General features: G+C 40.7%; 1 protein-coding gene, 1 non-coding gene and 1 pseudogene across 3 annotated transcripts in view; 1 reads left to right on the top strand and 2 right to left on the bottom strand.

The window, feature by feature from the left end:
- The first annotated feature begins 529 nt into the window (after positions 1 to 529).
- Positions 530 to 589, top strand: LOC115831644. The gene has a single exon (XR_004027167.1). It is a non-coding gene; the product is annotated as a small nucleolar RNA SNORD75 (small nucleolar RNA).
- A 1577-nt stretch (positions 590 to 2166) lies between these two features.
- The window catches only part of KCNG3 (potassium voltage-gated channel modifier subfamily G member 3), a 57725-nt gene continuing 33523 nt past the window's right edge, over positions 2167 to 26368 (bottom strand). Inside the window, exon 2 of one of the 2 annotated variants that reach the window (XM_030799381.1) lies at positions 2167 to 4863. In XM_030799381.1, coding sequence (XP_030655241.1) covers positions 4218 to 4863 — 646 coding nt within the window. In that variant the 3' untranslated portion in view covers positions 2167 to 4217. The remainder of the gene's footprint in view (positions 4864 to 26368) is intronic. The other variant, XM_003262782.4, reaches the window with a different exon arrangement.
- LOC105738597 lies at positions 21669 to 25088 on the bottom strand (annotated as a pseudogene).

The raw sequence follows: 26368 nt of genomic DNA, 5'->3' as shown, positions 1-26368 counted from the left end.
GGCCAGGCTGGTCTCGAACTCCTGACTTCAGGTGATCCACCCGCCTCAGCCTCCCAAAGTGCTGGGATTACAGGCGTGAGTCACCATACCCAGCCAAGAAAATATTTTTAAAAGAAATCCTTCATGGCTTCCAAAGTTACAAAATTCTTAAAGGAAGTATATCCAGAGTACTAAGCCAAAAGTCTGGAAATCAAGCTTCTGGGACCTAACCTGACACTAGAGTGACCATGGCTAAATTACAACCCACTGGGAGCAGAGTTCGCTGGTTACTAACATTTGGATCGGACAAAAGGCATACAATTGGGCCAAAATAGACCAGAAGGTTTCCACAACCCCTAGTTCCAACTTCCTGTGACCCTATAAAATGATTAGACTACGTTTGATTGAATTGTATATTGCACACCATAAGGGAATGCACATTTATGAAGGGTCAGAGGACTCGAAATATTCTATGACACTATGCATTAAGTTTGGAGTTACATAGCTGAACAATAATACAGGGCTAGGAGCTTTCAATGTTTTATTTTTCATTTCTATGGAAAAGAGGTGAAGTGGACAGAAGGGATGTCTGAAATTCTATCCTGAGGCTTTAATATTTCAAATATTGTTTTGCATCTTTTTGTCTGTTTTCTTTAAAAAAAAAAAAAAAAAAAGAGGAAAATAAGCTGCTATTAGCAAATACCAAGCCAACAGGGAAAATTCTCCCAACACCAACATCCAAATTAATCCCATCTCCACCTCTTCCAGATCACAGGACATCTGGACAAAGGTTTAAAAACAGACAAATAATTTTGACTTATTGACAGCCATTGTGGAAATAACTTTTCAGAAAGTACGAACTTACAAACGGGTACTTATAAGTAACGACCAAACACAAGAACAAATGCAACTCTTTCAATTAGCAACAAGGACAATACAGTAATAAAAGTCTTGAATTGTTAGTTTGTTCGCTTTCAAATATATTCCCTAATTTTGTGTTTGTAATCCTAAAACTCCCATTTTAGAGAATACAAAACAAGTTACATATTAGATCAAGTCATGTAAATTCAGGTGTGGTAAAATCAGATTAAAGATTAGGAGATTAGGGCTTTTTTCCTCTTTGGGTATTTTAATTTAGGATAATGTCTGATTTACTGGTACCAATATAGATATTAATGAAAACATTTCTGCCATGAAAAGACTGAGTTATAAGAGATGTCTATAAGTATAGCTAAGAAAGAAGTGATACTTAATGGTTTTTTTAAAAAGTAGCAACATGCCAGGCACAGTGTCTCATGCCCATAATCCCAGAGCTTTGGGAGGCTGAGGTGGGAGGACTGCTTGAGGCCAGGAGTTTGAGGCCAGCCTGGGCAACATAGTGAGACCCCTATCTCTACGAAAAAATAAAAATAAAAAAATTAACCAGCATGGTGATGCACACCTATAGTCCTAGCAACTTGGGAGGCTGGCGTGGGAGGACTGCTTGAGCCAGGAGTTTGAAACTGCAGTGAGCTATGATCACACCACTGCACTTCAGCCTAGGCAACCAAGCAAAACTCTATCTCTAGAAAAAAATAAATAGATAAATAATGATAAAAGTAGCAACACTCAGGGAAAGTTACAAGAAAATGCTGTTCCTAAAAAAACACAACATCCATGAAGACAAAACCCTAATACATATTTTTTCATTTATGAATGAACTACTCTATCATGTCTCATCATCTCCTTATAAATGGGTCTCTTCACTGCCACTAGTATTTATCCATTCTTTATGAAAATTGGTCCTTTGGAAAGTCTGGAATCACCAACAAGAAATTTCACACTTGTTACCTAAGGGTAGCATGAAGTCTGTGTGTATATTTGCACATGTACATTATATATATACATAAACACACCTATATATATATACACACATATATAGGTGTATATATATATATGTAGATATATATATACACCTATATATCTGTGTATATATACCTATATATAGGTATATATACCTACATATACGTATATATACCTATATATATGTATATATACACCTATATATTACATATATACGTGTATGTGTGTGCGTGTGTGTGTATATATATATAGATATAGATATATAGATATATACCTATAGGTGTATGCTTCTCCTTGTCTCTTCACATAGAAGTTTCTCCCCTCAAATCAGTCAATTGTTTGTGCCTAAGTCTGTAACAGACATTGTTGGGGATATAAAGGTGTATGCATGAGAGAAGATCCCAGCTCTCAAGACAGTTATAATTTACTTGGGAAGATAGGCCATATTCACATAAAGCGGTCCCAGTACCAGTAAAATTGATGGTTATCATATTTTTATTAGTAATATGGAGGTGCTATCATCTGCACATTGCTTGCATGAACCACAAAGCTTTAATCCAAATAGGTAAGAAAAAATAAATCCATGCCATTTATTTCAATTATATTAGAATACAATAAATATACAATAAATAATCGAATTTCTTTTGAGTATGTAAGAAGTAGCATACTAGCAGTAGTAGAGAAAATAAGGCAAGATATTTAATGGCCAAAGTATTACATAAGCTTAGGAAAGGAAATTAAGGGAAAGAAAACAGTTTTGCTATTATTACCTCAGCATGACAATGACAAAGAAGTGTGATTTTTCCAGGCTTTTCTCAGAACCCAGAGGTGTGTGAAGATTAAACTGCTGGGCTAGGTTTCTGGAGATCCAGGTGTTAGCCCTGACTCCTCCACAATTATATCCTCTCCTGCCCTGATTTTCTACCTGTTATAGTTGAGGTTTGAACTAGATGATGGCTAAAATTCCTTTAATGAACACTTCTGGTAACCCTTTATTTGATAAATATATCCAGGTCCTCCATCCTACCCACCATTTCCCAATCCCTGTCTTCTCTACCCCTGACAAAATTACTGTCTACAACATTCAATTTTTTATGAATCTGTCACTAATTATTTGTGTTTATATATACACTGACTTCTTTATGGTAACTGGTTGAAAAAGCAAAATTCTAATTCCTATTGCTAAAATTTAGTTACTAAACAATCATCACTTTTACATTATCTAGTCCTAATAATCTAGCCAGATTAACATGGCATATTAGTCAATATTCTTACAAGAAGAGTTTTGGTGTAGCTGTGATTCACAATAGTTAAAGATCAGATCAAATAATTATGTATCCATTGCCTTTACTGGCTTAAAATTGACTTAGCTACACAGCAACTAAGAGTACAGTAATATTTAATTTCTTCCTTTTATGATAATCCAGTGACAACACATAAGTATGACTTTGATACTAAAAGGCTATATAAATATCCTTTCATCTAATAAGTCTTATTAAACCTCTAGTGTTTGGGGGAGGCGGTTAAGAGAAGAAGAGGATGCGATATTGAGTCATCTCAAATTATTCCTATTATAATTTTTATGTTGGAAATATTCTTGATTGGACATCTAAATATTAGGACAGTTATCACCTAGGAACAGCAATGAATTCAAATATTATCCAATAAGATGCTAAACAACACAAGCTCTCGTCAATTCTTAAATACCTTTTGAGTCATTTCAGTAAAGAGATAAATCCAAAATGGAAAAGGGAAAACATACTCAAGCTTCCATGAAGCTGCACGATAAGGTGAATAATTGGCACAAAAATAAAGCAAAGAATTGAGAAGTATGCTGGAAAAGTCTTTCAAATACTATTCTTGCTTGTATCTAGCTCCATTATACAGTTTAAATTTTGGCCAAATTTTTAAAGTATTTGTTAAACAGTTCCTGCATGTGACATATGTTTCCAGGATACTTCTGACATTGATATGAGAAATTATAAAACATTTAGAAATAAAAATGTTACTCTCAAACAAAAAACACTATAAGTTCCAAGCTTCTTCTAAATTCATAAGATGGAAAAACATTGGGAAAATAGTACCTTTCTGCTTTAAAATGTTCAAATAATGTATTTTTTAAAAATGTGTAATCATTCAAGGAAACGGGAAAACAAGTCTAAATAAAACCAGGTCCTCAAGTTTACTCTAGGAGTCATTATTCTTCCTTTGCAGTCTCAATTCTATTTACTCCATAATAAGTAAACTGTTTTATCCCTTCAGCTGGGAAGGATAATTTTTACCCTACCAAGATGATGACAATGCCACTGCAGTGCTCACCCAGCAAGAAACACATAAATATGAAGCAGCATCAAAGTCTTTCTATGAAGTGTATGCAAGAATTGATCTGCAATGCATTAATTCAGGAATTCAGTCGAGAGGCTCCTACTATACCTAGCAGATCTAAACTTGAGCTCATGATAACACTGCACAAAGCTATGGTAGATAAAAGTGATAGGTAATGCCAACAGAACAATTCCACTGACAACACAAACTCCTCCAAGAATTCTTCCAGGCACTGTGATAGGATACATATCTCCATAGCCAACTGTAGTCATAGAGATAATCACCCACCAGCAGGCAGCAGGAATGCTGGTAAAGTCCTTGTTGGATGTTTCCAGGTCCAGCCCATGTTCAAGAAGCTGAGAAAGTGCACTAAAGATTGCCATGGCAACACAAATGAAGACAAGTAACATAACCATCTCTCGGTAGCAACGTTTGAGAGTCAAACCGAGTGTCTGAAGACCAATGAAGTGACGGGCAAGCTTAATCACCCAAAAAATCCTCATCATTCTAAGTACCCTCAAGGTGACTCCAGCCCTCTGGAGTTGAGAGTTCTCGCCTGTAAACACTGTCATCAACACGGAGATGTAATACGGTGTGATTGCCAGTAAATCAATGATGTTCAGGGGTCTCTTGACAAACTCACACTTGTTTTTGGAGACAATGAACCTCACGATGCACTCTGCAGTGAACCAACCTATGCAGATAGCTTCAATTATCCTGTCAAGAGAACAAAAGAAGAATTGATCATTTTATTTTTAAGCATTTTAATAGCTCTTAGATTTCTTCAGATAGTACTACACTGACATACTAATTCAGTTACTTTTCCAGAAAACATAAAGAACAGACAACATTACCAACATCATCAGACCACCAGGACGCACGCAACAGAACAACAAATCAATTCAGATGAAAATTGAGACCAGGTGCAGTGGCTTATGCGTGTAATCCCAGGTCTTTGGAAGGCTGAGGTGGGTGAATCGCTTGAGCCCAGGAGTTCGAGACCAACCTGGGCACCACAGCAAAACCCCGTCTCTACAAAAAAAAAAATAGAAAAATCAGCCGGGTGTGGTGACACACACCTGTAGTACCACCTACTTGGGAGGCTGAGGTGGGAGGATCACCTGAGCCTGGGAAGGTCAAGGCCAGAGTGAGCCATGACTGTGCCACTGCACTCCAGCCAGGATGACAGAAAGAGACCTTGTCTCAAAAATTAAAAAAAAAAAAAAAAAAAAAGGCCAGGCGCGGTGGCTCACGCCTGTAATCCCAGCACTTTGGGAGGCCAAGGTGGGTGGATCACGAGGTCAGGAGATCGAGACCATCCTGGCTAACACGGTGAAACCCCATCTCTACTAAAAATACAAAAAAAAATTAGCCGGGCGAGGTGGCGGACGCCTGTAGTCCCAGCTACTTGGGAGGCTGAGGCAAGAGAATGGCATGAACCCCCAGGGGGCGGAGCCTGCAGTGAGCCGAGATCACGCCACTGCACTCCAGCCTGGGTGATAGCGAGACTCCATCTCAAAAAAGAAAAAAAAAAATGAACTTGATAAAGTTCTTACTTCTATGCTACAATACTATTAAATTTTGTTTTTTACTTGTCACTAATACTTTTAAAAAATATCTCTCTTATTTGGTAGTTTGAAATTAACTTATCCTCAGTTGGCCGCAACATGAAATTTAACCTACTCTTGCAGGACAGTGGTTCTCAGCTGTCATACCAGTTCTGAGGTGGATCAGAAGGGCATTATTCCTATAGAATGTGGACCTATCTAAGTTTTTTGATGGGCTATTTCTTGGTAACTTACAATCAATGCAAGATCATTTCCTAAAATGTGAATCGTCCTTCCCTCCCAATAGGCTTGTATGGGAGACACTGGCACCAAGCAAGTTTATGGGGCACTGGGTGAGTGCCCTCACCAGGAACACACCAGGTCACAACTATTCTAAAAAGGCTCCCAGCAGAAACAAGGCTGCGGACTCCCACATTGGAGCAAAATGGCCGCTGGGATTTTCCCAAAGACCACAAATACTTTGTCTTCCATCATCATTTTTACACAGCACATATTTTTAAAAGACCTAGAGCATTCTACCTAGAGCAATATTTACCAGCCTTTCTGCATTACTGCATGCACTGAAAATAATCGCATTTATACAGCACACTGCAGTCAAGGGATAGGATTCCTTTTTTTCTGAGACGAAGTCTCATGCTGTCGCCCAGGCTGGAGTGCAGTGGCATGATCTCAGCTCACTGCAACCTCTGCCTCCCGGGTTCAAGCAATTCTCCTGCCTCAGCCTCTCCAGTAGCTGGGACTACAGGCGTCTGCTACCACGCCTGGCTAATTTTTGTATTTCTAGTAGAGATGGAGTTTCACCATTTTGGCCTGGATGGTCTCGAACTGCTTACCTCAGTTGTTCCGCCCACCTCAGCCTCCCAAAGTGCCAGGATTACAGTCATGAGCCACCACACCCAGCCAATGGGTAGGATTCTTGAAGAAGCCAGCATCCTGGGAGCTCTAGGCCCCCAGCCCTCAGCCCACACACCCCAAAGCTGAGAAAATCAAATTTCAACACTTCTGGCCCTGTGAGTGGTAATTTGAAGGTAATTTTAAATTTAATTAACATTTTTAATTTTTTTTTTTTTTAATTGAGATGGAGTCTCACTCTGTCACCCAGGCTGGAGTGCAGTGGCACAATCTCGGCTCACTGCAGCCTCTGCCGCCTGGATTCAAGCAATTCTCGTGCCTCAGCCTCCCAAATAGCTGGGACTACAGGCGTGCGCAACCACACCTAGCTAATTTTTTTATATTTTTAGTAGAGACGGGGTTTCACCATGTTGGCCAGGCTGGTCTCGGACTTCTGACCTCAAGTGATCCGCCCATCTCGACCTCCCAAAGTGCTGGGATTACAGGCATGAGCCACCATGCCCGGCCCAAAATTTTAACATTTTAAATTAAAATTTATAATTATTATACCATCACTTGTTTTTCTCCGCATAATTCTTTCTCACCACTAACTTAAACCCAAACATTAGAAGTACAATGGAGAGAGAAGAAACTGGAGTAAGTGGGAGGAGAGTAGGTGGGGCAACATTTTGAAAAGAATTACTCAAAGTGCATTCCACAGAACACAAGTGGTACTTGATGTTACTCATAAAAATGAATAAATACAATTAACCATGTTTCCCTATTGTAGGGCTTTACAGGGCTGTAAAGATTAACTTTATTTATTAACTTTTATTTTCTGAATAGGTATTCACATTCACATGGTTTAAATCACATGATTTTTAAAAAACAGTATAGAAAGAAAGGTCTCAGGCCAGGCGTGGTGGCTCATACTTGTAATCCCAGCACTTTGGGAGGCCGAGGTGGGAGAATTGCTTGAGCCCAGGAGTTCAAGACCAGCCTGGGAAACATAGTGAGGGCTCCTCTCTACAAAAAATGAGGCAGGAGGATTGCTTAAGCCCAGGAGGTTGAGGCTGCAGTGAGCCATGATCACACCACTGCACTCCCACCTGTGTGACAGACAGCACACCTGCCTCAAAAAAAAAAGGGAAGAGAAAGGGAAAGGGAAAAGTCTCACCTCTCACACTATTCCAGCCACCCAGTTCCCCTCCCTGGAGTCAACAAATATCATCACTTTCTTACGCATCCTTCCAGAGCTATTTGATGTATGCACAAACAAAAATTTTTACTGATGTGTGTGTATATATATGTATATACATGTATATATATACAGATACATACATACACACATATATACGTATGTATCTCCTTTTACACAAATAGTAGCATGTTACACTAATTGTTCTGCCTCATTTGGCTAATATATCTTGGAGATCATTCCAAATCAGTAAATAAAGAGCTCCCTCATTTCTTAAACATGGTGACACAGTGTTCCACCGAATGTACTGTGATTTATTTAACCAGTCCACCAGATGAACATTAACAATGATGCAACGAATATTCTTTTTTTTTTTTTTCTTACTCCCGTCAACCATGCTGGAGTGCAGTGGCACCATCACAGCTCACTGCAGCCTCGAACGCCCAGGCTCAAGCGATCCTCCCACCTCAGCCTCCCAAGTAGCTGGGACTAAGGCACGTACCACAACACTTGGCTAATTTTTTTTTTTTTTACTTTTTGTAAAGATGGGGTCTTGCTATGTTGCCTGGAGTGGTCTCGAACTCCTGGGCTCAAGCAATCTGCCCACCTTGGCCTTCCAAAGCACTGGAATTACAGGCATGAGCCCAGCCAGTGCACTGAATACTTTTATTTGTATATCATTTCCCGCATGAGCAGATATATCTGTAGAATAAATCTGAGACTTGGAATTACTGGATCAAAGAAGACACATATGTATTTGTAATTTTGATAGATCTTGCCAAGCTACCCCTACAGAGGTTGTACTAAATTACCCACCCACAGGCAATGCATAGGAGTGTCTATTCCCCATGGCCTCACTAATGTATTGTTGAACTTGGAGGTCTCTGCCACTCTGAGAGATGGAAAGTGCTAGCTTATTTTGAGCGATGTTGAGCATCTTTGCACATGTTTAAGGGCCTGCTCTGTGACCTGTCTGTATCCCTTGCTCACAAAGGCTTTAATCTGCTCAGAAACAGTAGGAATATCCTTCAGCGTATCAGGCCAGAACTACTGTTCCTTGAAATACCAGTTTTGCAAAACGATTCCAGAGCCTTTACCTATAAATTTCTTAGTAACAGGGTTTGACAAACTTAGTAACAGGGTTTGATTTAGCCTGGGGTCTAAATCCTGCCCACTTCCCACTTATTATTTTTTTTTGTACGGCATGCAACCTAAGAATGGTTCCTAATTTTTTCCCCCACTGGTTTGAAATGGTGGCTTTTATCATACATTAAATTACCAATCATACCTAAGTAAAATTCTGGATTTTCCACTTTCCAGAGTGGAAAGTTCAGAACTTCACTCAGGTATATCTGATCAATCCATTCTATCTTATACTATGCTACTCTCAATTTGCATTACAGTTGACCCCTGAATAACATGGGTTTGATCACAAGGATCCACTTATAGGCAGTTTGTTTTTCAACTAAATGTGATCAAAAATACAGTATTTGCAGGAAGTAAAACACGCTTATGGCCGGGCACGGTGGCTCATGCCTGTAATAACCCCAGCACTTTGGGAGGCCGAGGCGGGCGGATCATGAGGTCAAGAGACGGAGACCACGGTGAAACCCCGTCTCTACTAAAAAATACAAAAAATTAGCCGGGTGCAGTGGTGGGCGCCTGTAGTCCCAGCTACTTGGGAGGCTGAGGCAGGAGAATGGCGTGAACCTGGGAGGTGGAGCTTGCAGTGAGCTGAGATCGCGCCACTGCACTCCAGCCTGGGTGACAGAGCGAGACTCCCTCTCAAAAAAAAACAAAAACAAACAAACAAAAAACACGCTTATACAGACGGCCAACTTTTCATATACTTGGGTTTCTCAGGGCCTACTGAGGGACTTGAGTATGTGCAGATTTTGGTATATGTGGGGGGTCCTGGAACCAACATCCTACATGTACCGAGAAATGAGTGTACTTTTTTTTTTTTTTTTTTTTTTGAGACGGAGTCTCGCTCTGTCGCCCAGGCTGGAGTGCAGTGGCGCAATCTCGGCTCACTACAAGCTCCGCCTTCCAGGTTCACGCCATTCTCCTGCCTCAGCCTCTCCGAGTAGCTGGGACTACAGGCGCCCACCACCACGCCTGGCTAATTTTTTGTATTTTTAGTAGAGACGGGGTTTCACCATGGTCTCGATCTCCTGACCTCGTGATCCGCCCGCCTCAGCCTCCCAAAGTGCTGGGATTACAAGCGTGAGCCACCGCACCTGGCCTGAGTGTACTTTGTTTTGATGTCTAGTTGAATGTATCACTCAATTGTGTTCTTCCTTTCAAGACTGTCCTGGTTATTCGTAAGCACTTGCTCCTCCAATATAAATTTTATTTTTTTATATTTTTTAATGATTGGGGGAAAAAACAAAATCTAAAGAATTACATTTTATGACATGTACAAATTATGTAAAATTTGAATTTCAGTGGCTATAAATAAAGTTTTACTGGAACACAGCCATGCTCACTCATTTACACATTGTCTATGGCCGTTTTCATGGCAAAGTTGAGTGGTCATGACAGAGACCACACAGCTCTGCAAAACCTAAAGTACTTACTATCATTGAAAAAAAAAAAAGTCTGCTGTTGTGTTAAGCCACTGAGATTTCTTTTTTATTTTATTTTATTTTTTTTTTTTGAGACAGGGTCTCACTCTGTCGCCCAGGCTGAAGCACAGTGGTACGATGTTGGCTCACTGCAACCTCCACCTCCCGGACTCAAGCAATTCTCCTGCCTCAGCTTCCCGAGTAGCTGGGATTACAGGCACACACCACCACACCTGGCTAAGTTTTGTATTTTTAGGAGAGATGAGGTTTCATCATGTTGGCCAGGCTGGTCTTGAACTCCTGGCCTCAAGTGATCCACCCGCCTTGGCCTCCCAAAGGGCTGGAATTAAAGGCATGAGCCACCGCACCCAGCCTGGGATTTCTAAATTGGTTGCTATCCTAGGTAGTAAACTGGTAAATATAGTAGGTAGTAGTAAGATGTGCACTTAAAAGGGATTGCAGGAGCACACAGCAGTGATAATAACAGTTTCCTTAGATTGGCTTGTGGGTAAGATGTACCAGTTCTCCAGCTAACGTACTCTGTCTCTTCTCTAGCCAGACACAAGCAAGGGCACCGGACTTGACGTCAGAGGCTCTGTGCTCTTATCATTCTGAAGGACAAGCCTCACCATCAAGTGGCAGATTTACATGGATCTTCTAAGGACCTTCCCAGCTCTAAAATCCTAAGATTCTATTAATTTCAGAAGAGTAAAAATGTCAATTGTGCCAAAAATACCAGAACATTTTCTGTCTAATTATTTCCAGCAGCAGCCAAAGTTGTTAAGACTAAGAAGGAGGAAATCCACATGGTGTGGAATAATCTCTCAGTAAGGGAATTTCAAAGAAGTAAGTTCGTCTGTAATGAGGTCCTCATGGTTCTGCCTGCCCACACCCTAGGTCAGATGCAGTTTATTCAGAATTCCACACCAAAGGGATGAATCAGTGAGAAACCCCAGCCATCACTTTCACCTTCAATTATGCCAAGGCAGTCTCTAGCAACAAACACCACCAAGCCTGCCAAAATTCCTCATGTTTCCAAATGGCACTCTCACCAATGCCACCACTGACAACTGCTGAAAAACTGAGTACTGTTCACTGAGCACAAGAGCAAATAACTGGGTATTCCCAGAGGTTACTTCTGTAAAATTAAACAGGAAAAAAGAAACTAAAGATACTAAGAGACATCACATTCCTTTGAAGCCCATTCTGATTTCTTCTGAGGTCCAAACATATAGATGTTCATGAACGTATGCCTAATAAAAATATTCACCACTGACTGATGCCTTTCAGCTGGGCACTGTGCTAAGCAATTTACAGACATCATCTCATCTGATCCCTTTCAAGAAGTCTATGAAATATGTATTTCCCCTAGTATCTCCACTTTACAGATGACAAAATTGAGGCTGAAAGGTTAAGCACTTTTCCAAGGTCACATAGCTAAGAAGTTGCAATTACACAGGTAATGAAACCCAGATCTATAAGATTTTAAAGCTAAAAGGAGCATTTGGAAATGCAAATGATTTTGTTAAGATTAAATGGGGCCAGGCGCAGTGGCTCATGCCCATAATCCTAGCACTTTGGGAGGCCAAGGCAGGTGGATCACTTGAAGTCAGGAGTTCGAGACCAGCCTGGCCAACATGGTGAAACCCTGTCTCTACCAAAAATACAAAAATTAGCTGGACATGGTGGCAGGCGCCTGTAATCCCAACTACTCGGGAGAACTGAGGCAGGAGAATTGCTTGAATCTGAAAGGCGGAGGTCACAGTGAGCTGAGATAGTACCACTGCACTCCAGCCTGGGTGACAGAGCAAGACTCCAACTCAAAAAAAAAAAAAAAAAAAGATTAAATGGTATATGTCAACCATTTAGTCTCTAGGGTTTACATTAGAATAGCATTTTTTTTGTGCCGGGGGCAGTGACACACACCTATAATCTCAGCACTTTGAGAGGCTGAAGTGGGAGGATTGCTTGAGCCCAGGAGTTCAAGACCAGCCTGGGCAACAAGGCAAGACCCCGTCTCTACTACAAATAATGTTTTAAAATTAGCAGGGGGCCGGGCACAGTGGCTCATGCCTGTAATCCCAGCACTTTGGGAGGCTGAGGCGGGTGGATCACTTGAGGTCAGGAGTTTGAGACCAGCCTGGCCAACGTGGTGAAACCCCGTCTCTACTAAAAATACAAAAAATTAGCTGGGTGTGGTGGTGCAAGCCTGTAATCCCAGCTACTCAGCAGGCTGAAATAGGAGAATCTGCTTGAACCCAGGAGGTGGAGGTTGCAGTGAGCTGAGATCGTGCCACTGCACTCCAACCTGGGTGACAGAGCAAGACGTTGTCTTTAAAAAAATTAATTAAATAAATAAAATTAGCAGGGAGTGGTGGTGTGTGCCTGTAGTCCTAGCTACTTGGGAAGCTGAGGTGGGAGGATCCCCTGAGCCCAGGAGTTCAAGGCTGCAGGGAGCCATGATCTTGCCACTACACTCCAGCCTGGGCAACAGAGTGAGATCCTACCTCAAAAACAACAACAACAACAACAACAAAGAAACAATCAAGAGTTAAAGAGCAACCTACAGAACGGGAGATGATATCTGCAAGTCATATATCTGATTAAGAGTTAATGTACAGGATATACAAAGAACTCCTGCAACTCAGTAACAACAACAAAAAAATCAACCCAATTAAAAAATGGGCAAAGAATTTTTTAGATTAATTTTTTATTTTTAATTTTCATGGGTACATAGTAGGTGTATATATTTATGAGTTACATGAGATATTTTGATACAGGCATGCAATGCATAATAATCACATCAGGGTAAATGGGGTGGAAAAAATATATATATATATTTTATATATATTATATATAATATAAAAATATATAATATATAATAAATATATATATTATATATATTATATATAATATATATAATATATAATATATAATATATATAATAAAAATATATAATATATATATATATATTTTTTTTTAGGAAACAGAATTTTGCTCTGTCACCCAGGCTAGAGCATAGTGGTGCAGTCATAGCTCACTGCAGCCTCAAATTCACCTAAAGCATTTATCCTTTGTGTTACAAACAATTCAATTATACTTTTTTAGTTACTTTAAAATGTAAGATTAAATTGTTTTTTACTATAGTCACCCTGTTGTGCCAGCAAATACTAGGTCTTAGTCATTCTTTCTAAGTATTTTTTTGTAACCATTAACCACACCCACACTTCCCCACCACCACCGGTACCCTTCTAAGCCTGTGGTAACCATCCTTCTACTCTCTATATTCATGAGTTCAACTGTTTTCATTTTTAGCTCCCACAAATAAGTGAGAACACAAGAAGTTTGTCTTTCTGTGCCTGATCTATTTCACTTAACAAAATGACCTCCAGTTCCATGTTGTTGCAAATGGCAGGACCTCATTCTTTTTTATGGCTGAATAGTACTCCACTGTGTATAAGTACCACATTTTCTTTATACATTCATCTGGGTTTTTGTGTGTGTGTGTGTTTTGTTTGGTTTGGTTTTGAGATGAAGTCTCGCTCTGTCACCCGGGCTGGAGTGCAGTGGTATGATCTAGACTCACTGCAACCTGCACCTCCAGGGTTCAAGAGATTTTCCTGCCTCAGCCTCCTGAGTAGCTGGGACTACAGGTGCATGCTACCATGCTGGGCTAATTTTTGTATTTTTAGTAGAGATGGGGTTGCGCCATGTTGGCCAAGCTGGTCTCGAACTCCTGACCTCAGGCGATCCGCCTGCCGCAGCATCCCAAAGTGCTGAGATTACAGGCGTGGGCCGCCATGCCCAGCCACATTCATTTGTTGATGACACTTAGATTGCTTCCAAATCTTGGCTAAGATGAATAGTGCTGCAACAAACATAGGAGTGCACGTATCTTTCTGATATGCTGATTTCCTTTCTGTTGGGTATACACCCACTCAACAGTGGGATTGCTGGATCATATGGTAGCTCTATTTTCAGTTTTTTAAGGAACCTCCAAACTGTTCTCCATAGTGGTTGTACTAATTTACATTTCCACTAACAGTGTACGAGGGATCCCTTTTCTCCACATCCTCGCCAGCATTTGTTATTGTCTGTCTTTTGGATGAAAGCCATTTTAACTGGAGTGAGATGATATTTCATTGTAGTTTTGATTTGCACTTCTGTGATGATCAACAATGTTGAGCACCTTTTCCATATACCTGTTTGCCATTCTTATGTCTTCTTTTGAGAAATATCTATTCAGATTTTTTGCCCATTTTTAAATCAAATTATTAGATTTTTTTTCCTATAGAGTTGTTTGAGCTCCTTATACATTCTGGTTTTTAATCCCTTGTCAGATAGGTAGTTTGCAAATATTTTCTCCCATTCTGTGGGTTGTCTCTTCACTTTGTTGATTCTTTCCTTTGCTGTGCAGAAGCTTCTTAATTGGGTTTGATCCCATTTGTTCATTTTTGCCTTGGTTGCCTGTGCTGGTGGGGTATTGCTCAAGAAATCTTTGCCTACTCAAATGTCCTGGAGATTTTCCCCAATGTTTTCGTGCAGTAGTTTCATAGTTTGAGGCCTTAGATTTATGTCATTAATCCAGTTTGATTTTTTTAATATAGTGAGATAAAGGGTCTAGTTTCTTTTGCCTATGAATGTCCAGTTTTCCCAGCACCATTTATTGAAGAGACTGTCCTGGACAAAGGATTTGGATAGATATTTCTCCAAAGTTAATAAGGCCAATGAGCATATGAAAAGATGCCCAACATTATTAATCATCAGAAAAATGCAAATCAGAACCACAATGAGATATTACCTTATACCTACAGGATGGCTACCATACCAAAAAAAAAAAAAAATCAAACCAGAAAAATCACAAGTGTCTTGGGCACTGTTGGTAGGATTGTAAAAGGGTACATCCACTATGCAAAACAGTATGGAGGTTCCTCAAAGAATTAAAAATAGAAATATCACATGCTGAAGTAATCACTCTTCTGGGTATATATCCAAAACAATTGAAAGCAGGGTCTTAAAGAAATATTTGCACACCCACGTGCACAAACACAAATGAAGCATTACTGACAATAGTTAAGATGTGGAAGCAACCTAAATGTCCACTGACAAAAGAATAAATGAAGAAATTTATTTGGAATTTAATAATGAATTTAAAATTGGAATATAGCCGGGCGTGGTGGCTCATTCCTGTAATCCCAGCACTTTGGAAGGCCGAGGCAGGCAGATCACCTGAGGTAAGAGTTCGAGACCAGCCTGGACAACATGGCGAAACCTCGTCTCTACTAAAAGTACAAAAATTAGCCAGGCGTGGTGGTGGGTGCCTGTAATCCCAGCTACTCGGGAGGCTGAGGCAGAAGAATCACTTGAACCGGGGAGGCAGAGGTTGCAGTGAGCCGAGATCACGCCTTTGTACTGGGCGACAGAGCCTGGGCGACAAAGCAAGACTCTGTCAAAAAAAAAAAAAAAAAGAAAGAAAGAAAGAAAGAAAGAAAGGAAGGAAATCTTGTTACGTGGATGAACCTTTAAGACATTACATTAAGTGAAGTAAGCCAGTCACAAAAAGACAAATACAATGTGATTCCACTTATATGAGGTATCTAAACTGGTCAAATTCACAGAAACAAAATGTAAGACGGTAGTTACAGGCAGCTGGGAAAAGGTGAAAGAGAAGAGTTGTTTGATGGGTATAGAGCTTCAGATTTGCAAGATGAGATGAAAAAGCTCTGAAGATCTGTTTCATAGCAATATGAATATATTATACTTAACACTACTAAATGGTATACTTAAAAATTGTTAAGATGGTAAATTTTATATTATGTGTATTTTACTACAATTTTAAAAAGCAAACATATGAGCAGTGATGGAATTCAAATCTATGCCCCCAAGAAGGCTAGAGCCTTAATATAGCACTTTTTTATTTTTTATGTTCTTTATATTTTGTAAAGCTGAGGTCTCGCTATGTTGCTCAGGCTGGTCTCAAACTCCTGGCCTCCCAAAGTGCTAGAGGCTACAGGCGTGAGCCACCACGCCCAGCACGTTAGACTGCTCAGCCACACTACCCATGGGGTCAATAGAAAAACAAAAACAAAAACAGTGCTGACTTTGACATTAATTAATTTTTGACTTACATTCTGCTTTACCTCAGAAGAATTAAAGGAGATTGTTCCTGTCATTAACACCAAACAGAACCTGATTAAAATTTAATATTACAAGGACAGCTATGAAAATTAATACAAAAAACAGCTGTGGCTGGCCCCAATAGTTCATGTCTGTAATCCCAACACTTAGGAAGGCCAAGGCAGGAGAATTGCTTGAGCCCAGGAGATCTTGGAATATAGTGAGATCTCACAATATAGTCAGATCTCACCTTTACTAAAAATTTTCAAAAAATTAGCCAGTGTGGGGCATGTGCCTGTAGTCCCAGTTACTTGGGAGGCTGAAGTGGGAGGATCACTTGGGCCCAGGAGCTTGAAGCTGCACTGACCTATGACTGCACCATTACACTCCAGACTAGGCAACAGACCAAAATTCTGTCTCTTAAAAAAAATAAAAATTAAAAATTAAAAAATTATATATATATGTACAGCTGAAAGCTGAATCCGAATAGCTGACTTGAAAAAGCTAAATGAATTACACAAGCAATAGGCCAACACAGAAAACCACCTAAAATAATAATTATATATGTATATTTATTATATACCTATAATATGTGCACATATAATTATAATACATTTAAAATAATATATAGTATATTTTAAATATAGTACAATATTACGATGTGTAAGAATATAAAATAAGGAAATGTTATATGAATACAAACCCCAATAACTTTGTTACTTATTAATTATATTTACACTGGAATAGAATTTTAAGATAAAACTTAACAGTTTTGGCAGAGAAAAATGAAATTGATTTATAACTTCTTTGAAGGCATAAATATTGACACATCAGTATAAGATGAAAGGCATAGACTGCAATCATTTTTTAACCCCTCCAAAAATAATATGACCAGGTGCAGTGGCTCACACCTGTAATCCCAGCACTTCAGGAGGCCAAGGCAGGAGGATTACTTGAGTAATCTTCTTAGTAGTTCGAGACCAGTCTGGGCAACATGTCAAAACCCTGTCTCTACAAAAAATACAAAAATTAGCCAGGCATGATGGTGCATGCCTGCAGTCCCAGTTACTTGGGAGGCTGAGGAGGAGCACCTGAGCCCAGGGCTGCAGTGAGCCATGATTGCACCACTATATTCCAGCCTAAGCAAGAGTTAGACCAGTCTCAAAAAACAAACAAAAAAAAAAGATTTGTGACCATTATTATTATTACTGCAAACCATCTCTGAGCTCAGAGCCTCCCATTTACAAAAGGAGTTCAGTTCAAGTCCAATTTCAAAACATTTTAAAAGAAAGGAAAAAGTATGCCCAACTAGAAGAGCAATCACCACAATCAAGTCATCAGCAGCTTAAATCAGCCTTAACAACCCCAGGAGTGCCACAAAAGGAAAAGTTACCCTTCTTACTCCAAGCCTTCAGATTTAAATGTACAAAGCATTTCCAATCACATTTCTAACAGGCATGTACAATGTAATAACATAAAGCACAATAAAAATTTCCAGCAAACTGCACATCAACAGCCACTTGATTACCTAGAGTCTTTCACGTCCTTATAAGAGTCTTCTCCACAACAGTTGGTTAAATGGGAAAAAGTAGGGTTTTTTGAAAGAAAAAAACATGATTTTTTTCTTACACACTGTAATTATCTTACAGAGAAAAAATCTATACCATTCGTACCTCTTTATCTTCCAACCTAGATCAATAATAAATTAAAACACATAATTGAACACTTATTCAAGTTCCAAACATCTTTCTATACTTTTACATACTAATTCACTTAATTCTCACAACTGTATGCAGTAGGTTTTGTTATGATCCCTACCTACAAATGAGGAAACTAAGCCAAAGAGAATTAACTAGTGGCCAAGTGCAGTAGCTCATGCCTGTAATCCCAACACTTTGGGAGGCCAAGAACGGCAGACTGCTTGAGCCCAGGAGTTCAAGACCAGTCTGGGCAACGTGACAAAACTCCATCTCTGCAAAATACAGAAAAAAAAAAAAAAATTAGCCAAGCATGGGGGCACGCACCTGTACTCCCAGCAACCTGGAAGGCTGAGGTAAAAGGGTTCCTTGAGCCCGGGGAGGTTGAAGCTGAAGTGAGCTGTGATTGTGCCACTGCACTCCAGCTGGGCAACAGAGAGACTTTGTTTCAAAAAAAAAAAAGAGAGAGAGAGAAGTAACTAGATCATGTCACACAGATAATAAATGGCAGGTTAATAATATTTACAAGGCTGGCCAGGCATGGTGGCTCATGCCTGTAATCCTAGCACTTTGGGAGGCCAAGGCAGGCAGATCACACACACACAAGGCTGGGCACAGTGGCTCACGCCTGTGATCCCAACGCTTTGGGAGGCCAAGGCAGGAGGATCACTTGGGTCCAGGAGTTCAAGGCTGCAATGACCTATGATCACACCACTGCGCTCCAGCCTGGGTAACAGAGTGAGACTCTATCTCTAAAAAAAAGAAAAAAATGTACAAAGCCAGGTGTGGTGGCACGCCCCTGTAGTCTCCTAGCTACTTGGGAGGCTGAGGAAGGAAGATCACTCGAGCTCAGGCTTCAAAACCAGCCTGAGCAATATAGTGAAACTCCTCATCTCAATATATAAATAAATAAATTTTAAACAAATAAAATATATGTACTCACTGACTAAGTCATACCTTGAATCACGCCTGGGATTCATGGATGTCCCTATATAGCTACAGTCAATGTATGTGTTAATTTTTACGTTCCTCACTTGATACCATTTTGTTTCCTCATGCTCACATTTGGATGGCCATTTCATTAGGATATGTGGCAAGACAAGTATAATGATGAATGAAAAGTTCACTCTCTCAAAGTCATTGGGATTGGCCACAGAGAACTGGGCTCCTCCCACAGTTTTTAAGGGGCTGCTATTATTCCACGGGATCTCTTTTCTTCCTGCAATCACCTCCACCTTTGCTTTTCCAACTTTCCCTTAGCAGACAGGAACATGGGGCTATCGCCCTTGCCTGAGGAATCTGGCCTCTGCCTCCTAAACACAGTTTACCCTCTGTGGTTCCTCTGTCCTCTGTTTTGGCAACAGAGGTACCAGATCCACATTCTCTCTTTATTGGGAAACAGGGACTGATGATCCCTCTACAAAGAAACAACCAAGTTCCTGACTGCAAATGCAAAGGCAACAATACCTGTCCTGCTAAGACAGAGGCTATCCCATCATATATAAATCTCCGTCAAAGTGTGTTTCTGTGAAAAATTACAGGCAATTACTAAAAATAACCCTTATCTTCTCTGACTCCTTTTGGCATAATTCAATATTCAACCCAAATACATGACTTAAGTGTACTGTAGTGTCTGCAGTGTAGCCTGAGGTAGTGTCTTGCAAGGAGCTCTGTCCCGCTTGTGTGAGTTTGTAGAGACAGACTCTAAAACCTCAGAAAGAAGCAACATAGGAGACCCCATTACTTTAAAAATAAATAAATAAATAAAAATAAATAAAAAATAAATAAAAATTTAAAAAAAAAAAACAAGAACCTCAGGAAGAAACAGTTTTGATGTTATGTCAGTGAGGTAGGCTTTTGTTTCTTCAACTTTTAGAGATGAAGAACTGAGACCATTCAACATACAAGAGAAGACAGAATAGCCAGACGCCTGAAATCCCAGCACTTTGCGAGGCCAAGGTGGGTGGATCACCTGAGGTCAGGAGTTCGAGACGAGTCCGACCAACATGGTGAAACCCCATCTCTACCAAAAATACAAAACTAGCTGGGCGTGGTGGCACATGCCTGTAATCCCAGACACTCGGGAGGCTTAGGCAGGAGAATCGCTTGAATCCGGGATGTGGAGGTTGCAGTGAGCCAAGATCGCGCCACTGTAATCCAGACTGGGCAACAAGAGCAAAACTCCGTCATCTCAAAAAAAAAAGAGAGAGAGAGTGAGAAGACAGAATGGTATTATGGTATTATGACCCCCCAAATACCCAGCCCCATTCACCATCGGCCCAAAGCCAGTTCTGCCCCGCTCCACATCCTCATCTACTTCCCTCATGTCTTATTTTGAAATAAATCCCAGAGTGTGGGCATTTATCCCAGAGTCCTTTCTCACCCGCCCCGCCTGGCAAGTCATCTAATGTGCACAAAGGAGGCACGAAATGTGCATGGCTTCAGTCTGAGTCTCCTGAGACAGGTCACTTGTAGCCAGGATGATGCAATGTCCTCAAGTCAGGATGGGATGACAACATATTAACTTGGATGTGGCTGTAAGCCCATGGAGCCCATTAATTCATTCACCATGCAACAAAGCTCATAAGTGAGTGCCTACTGTATGTCAGGCTCTACAGAGCCACAGAGAAGTGTATAAAGATAAACTAAAGATAGAACTTAAGCATAGTCATGTAAGATGTTAACGGCCGGGCACGGTGGCTCACGCCTGTAATCCCAGCACTTCGGGAGGCCAAGATGGGTGGATCACGAGGTCAGGAGATCAAGACCATCCTGGCTAACAGAGTGAAACCCTGTCCCTGCTAAAAATACAAAAAATTAGCCAGGCATAGTGGTGGACACTTGTAGTCCCAGCTAATCAGGAGGCTGAGGTGGGAGAATGGTGTGAACCCGGGAGGTGGAGCTTGCAGTGAGCCCAGATCACACTACTGCACTCCAGCCTGGGCAACAGAGAGACACCCCATCTCAAAAATAAAGAAAAAAAAAAAAAAAGATGTTATCATTGGGAAACCAGATGAAGGGTAAGACAGAATTCTCTGTGCTGTTTTTGCAACTTCTTGTGAGTATAAAACTATTTTAAGCCAGGCAAGGTGGCTCACATCTATAATCCCAGCACTTTGAGAGGCTGAGGTGGGAGGACTTCTTAAAGCCAGGAGTATGAGACCAGCATGGACAACATAGCAAGACCCCCATCTCTACAAAAAAAATAGCAGGCATGATGGCACACGCCTGTAGCCCTAGCTCTCAGGAGGTGGAAGAATTGCCTGTACCCAGGAGTTTGAGGTTGCAGTGAGTCATGATTATACCACTGCACTCCAGCCTGGGCAACAAAGCAAGACTCTGTCTCTAAATATAAATCAATTAATTAATTAATTAATAATTAAATCATTTCAAAATAAAAGGATTTTAAAAAGAAGATAAAACAGACTGAAAGTTTGCAACCTAGCAAAGGGTAAGATATACCCTCCCTAACAACAATCCAATCCTTAAAAACTCAAAAATAGAATGTAGAAATAATAAATGCTATAACTGATGTGCATTAAGTTCAGAAGAAAAGTTTTTCTTCATCTGGGAGACCACAGAAGGCTTCGAGAAACTGGTGATTTAATTTGGCAAAAGCAAAATCAGGAAAGTGCCGGATACCTGATGAAGTGAAAGCAATTACATTTAAAAAGTTAACAAAACAAAACACAGATGTGAGCAGATGCCCTACATAGATTAAACAGGTGCACGACACTGGGCCACTGCCCAGTGTTTAGGCTTCCCCTAAACGGAAAGGCAAGTGGAGAAAACAAAAGGCACCCCAAAACACCTTACTACAAAAAAATGGCCACTCTGACTATTCCTTTGATTTTGTTAACTGATAAAAAGGTAGGCCGGGCACGGTGGCTCATGCCTGTAATCTCAGCACTTTGGGAGGCCAAGGCGGGCAGATCACAAGGTCAGGAGATCGAGACCATCCTGGCTAACACGGTAAAACGCCGTCTCTACTAAAAATACAAAAAATTAGCCAGGCGTGGTGGTGGGCGCCTGTAGTCCCAGCTACTCGGGAGGCTGAGGCAGGAGGATGGCATGAACTCAGGAGGTGGAGCTTGTAGTGAGCCAAGATCATGCCACTGCACTCCAGCCTGGGTGACAGAGCGAGACTCTGTCTCAAAAAAAAAAAAAAAAAAAAAAGGTAGACATCATCTTCTAGGAGCTAATTTACATGAAGAATTTCATCCATCCCATGCATCAGTGTTCGTGTTCATTACCCTCTAATAGAGGACTCGGATTGCTTTTTCCTTAGCTCTGAACCGGGTCCATGGACAAACCAGAGGTGTTTCTGTGTGTGCCTTGCCTGAGGCTCTCGAGAGTCAGAGACATCATCTCTTTCTGACTGACCCAGAAATCAGGGTGCGCTTCTCTTCACCAGAGCCAGGGAGTGTGTTTTCAGAAGACTACCATGCTGTAGGGGACATACGCATACAGGCGAAGAGATCAAAAATCTGTGGTTCTGACTCTCACTGCTAAAAACTCTCCAGAGATGACAGCAGCAGAAACCCAGGCCTGACAGCACCTGCGGTCCCCGGCCCCACACTCTCCACTCCAGGTGGGCCCCCTTAATCTTCAGGTGCCACAATCCCTTCCTGCACCTTCACCACCACCCCAGTGTACATATATTTGCCTAAATAACGCTACAAGAAGATCAATCTCAATAATCTGTTCCTGTTCCATATATGACTACCACATGGGTTCTATTCCCTTTTTATTTAACTGGCAATTCATTAGTAAAAGAATTATGAGACTAGAAAGGATATCGAGATCTACCTCTTCAAACAAGATCTCCTTACAAAAAGTGATAACAATTCTTTTATTTAATAGTATTTTACCATTTTGGCTTCAAGATAGTTTTTATCTACAGAACAAACTTGGAAAGATGAATTTCAACAAATGATATTTTTAATTTTTTGAGGTTTCAATATTTTATTCAAGTTTTATTTTAAGTGATGTTAATTACAGCACTTGAAGGGGAGGATCTAATTCCACACAAAATGAAAGACTCTAAAATGTACCCATTAAACTGCTAAAAAATAAATTGAGTGGTAAGAATGCAACAGAAGTCCAATTTAGATTCTAAGTGTTGTCACCATGTGATTACAATCACACAACTTCTCCCCAGCTTATAGCTGGAGCTCCTGGAAGCTATTTCATACTCTGCTGCAAGTGCAAAAAAGCACAAGAGAAGGAATTCAGTCCTGAATTATCAGCTTCATCAGATCCACCCTCTCCACCCCAAAATGGTAGAAAAGAAGCAGCTATCACACCCTGCAGACCTTTTGGTATAAGACGGGTGATGAAGGACTGGGATGGGAACGGGTCATGAAGATCTGTCTAAAAAGGTCCCTTGGCCGGGCACAGTGGCTCATGCCTGTAATCCCAGCACTTTGGATCACTTGAGGTCAGGAATTGGAGACCAGCCTGGTCAACATGGTTAAACCCCGTCTCTACTAAAAACATAAAAATTAGCTGGGCATGGTAGCATGTGCCTGTAATCCTAGCTACTGGAGAGGCTAAGGCATGAGAATCACTTGAACCCAGGAGGTGGAGGTTACAGTAAGCCAAGATCACAGCACTGCACTCCAGCCTGGGTGACAGAGTGAGACTCTGTCTCAAAAATAAATAAATAAATAATAAAAATTAAAAAGTCTTTGTCAGATGAATTTGTACACACCATGAAGCAATGAGCCTCTGATCAACTGGGGTTAGGAAACCAAGGTTCAATTATCAGGAAGTCACAGTTTCATTCCTTTATTCAATACAAATTTACAAAGTGCCTACACATAATCAGCTTCCACTTGCAGCCATTGCAAGATTTTTTTAAAACCTGGCATCTCTAGAAGGGCTACCAAATTCCCCCCAAGTCTACAGCTAAAAGTACCTTTTTTGGAATTGGGTTTCTTCTGTATCTCTGAAAAGGTAGCACTCTTTGAATCACCTTTAACTGGAGGTCTAGCATGAAATTTAGCAATACTTGCATCTCAAATATATGTTAAAAGATACATTAAATTCTGAAGGTAGCTATACCGCAAAATAGTTTAAAATTAAACAACTGTACAGTATTCATTTGTGCTTGAGATTCTAGTCCGAGACCAAGCTCGTGGCCACCAGCATCAACGTTCTTGCCATCCAGCTGAGCTGACAGCATCAGCTTGATACTTGGCTTTATGGTCTGAGTGTATCCTAAACCTACCAGGCTAGGGTTGTACACTTTACCCAAGAAGCAGGCATCAGAGTCCATCTGATACTTGCCTGCTGTTCTGAAGTGAGTGTTACCATTTCCTGATGTCCAGGCAAGCTTAACAGCAGTCTCCAACTTCTTATTCGCCTCTGGGAAACAGAGGTGCCAAACTCTACCCCGTCATTCATGTAAGTGTGAAGCTGGAATTCATCAGTCTCGTAGCCAAGAGTAAAGTCCCTCTGGGTCTCTTAAAACTCTGTGGTCTCAAAATTCATCCGGTAGCCAGCCAGCCAGCCCTCATAACCCAGCACTAGAGCACCCCAGATTGAAGGCCCAACGATGTCAAAATCCACGGTGCAACCCAGGTTGATATGCTCCTGCCTATAGCAGTTTTGATTTTAGCATTTTTTTCCCCCAGCATTAGGTGAGAAGAGATGAATCGAAGGTCAGCTTCAGTCCACATGCAAGCTGATCCTCCATGCAATCTTGGTGCCCAGTGTGTGGTCAGCGTTTCATTTCTCTGTAATTGTCAGGCCATATCTGGCCCATCTGTACTTGGTTCACAGGCTGCCAGTCACTTTGGTGGCCTCAGTGTTGGCTGAGCCTGAGTTTGTAAATTCCAATCCCTTCTCAGATTTTGTTTTCAAATCAAGTTTTATTAAGCCAAATCCATAGCCCTTGGTGAACACATCCCTGGCAGATTTGCCAAGATCAGCATACGTGGGAGGCATAACCATCTTCTGCTTAGAGGCGGTGGCGGTGGCGGTGGGCTCAGTGGTGGCGGCAGGCTTGGTGGTGGCTGCTGCGGGGGCTGTCTCAACAAATGACATTTTTGAAAAGTGAGGTAGTTCATTCTGATATCATTATTTGCTATTTCCTAACAACAGGTAACTAATTTGTCCAGTGCTCAACTCAGATTATTTTTACTTAACTACTGTGTACTAGGTACTCACTGCAAACATCAGGACAATGATATTTCTATGCACACAAAGTTTCCAATATGTACATTAAAACAAGTTGCCCAGGTTGGTCTAGAACTGCTGGCCTCAAGTGAGCCACCTGCCTTGGCCTCCCAAAGTGCTCGGATTACAGACCATGAGCCACTGAACCCGGCCAAAACAAAAGATTTAATCAAAGTAGGGATATTTCAAAGTATCTAGACTGTAAGCTCTTCCTGAAACAATAAGCTAAGTGTTTTAGTCTATAGTCATGAATACAAAAACATTCGCAGTATTAAAAGCAGCAATACTGGAATACTCCGAGTACTGCGGTATTGCTGACTCCTAGCTCTCCACAGATAAGAGCTAAAATTCATGAGTTATCATCCAAGGCTTCAGATCTGCCACTCTCCGCCTTGTACCATCTGCTCCAACTAATGGAAAGTAACACAGTCCCCAGTCTTCTCACGCCTCTTGCCTTTGCACATCTACCCTCCCTTCTTGGCCAGCATCAACCAGGCCTTCAAGTCTGAGCTCAAGGATCACCACCCCAGGGAATCCTTATCTTAGGTCCACTAGCATGGCTGAGTTTCTCCCTGATGTTCCTACAGCAGCCAGTGCTTATCTCTAGCAGTTCACATAGCACATCGTGTAGTGGTTGTACATTTAGCCGCCTGTCTCTCCAGCTAGGAGGCAAGTAGGGCTGTGTATCTTTAAAAAAACAAACAAACAAAAAACACTATATTGCCTAATCATGGCACTTAATAGGTACTCAGAAAATATGTTATTTGACTAAATTAATGGTACAAAAAATTTAATCATTAGAGAGTTCAACTGTTTTATCAGTCTAATGGAATATTTAGGACAAAATGATATATTTGGTGTGTTGATTTTAACAATTAGAGATAATGCATTACTATCCTTACTTCATACCACACACAAAAATTAATGAGAATGAGTGTAGTACTAAATGTAAAAGTAAAAACTTTAATATTAAGAGTATTTAATTTTTCTTTCTTTTTCTTTTCTTTTTTTTTTTTGAAACAGGGTTTGGCTCTGTCGCTCAAGCTGGGGTGCAGTGGCACG

This window comes from Nomascus leucogenys, chromosome 19 (genome assembly GCF_006542625.1).
Source record: "Nomascus leucogenys isolate Asia chromosome 19, Asia_NLE_v1, whole genome shotgun sequence".
Taxonomy (NCBI): domain Eukaryota; kingdom Metazoa; phylum Chordata; class Mammalia; order Primates; family Hylobatidae; genus Nomascus; species Nomascus leucogenys.
This window is presented reverse-complemented; position numbering and strand designations above follow the sequence as displayed.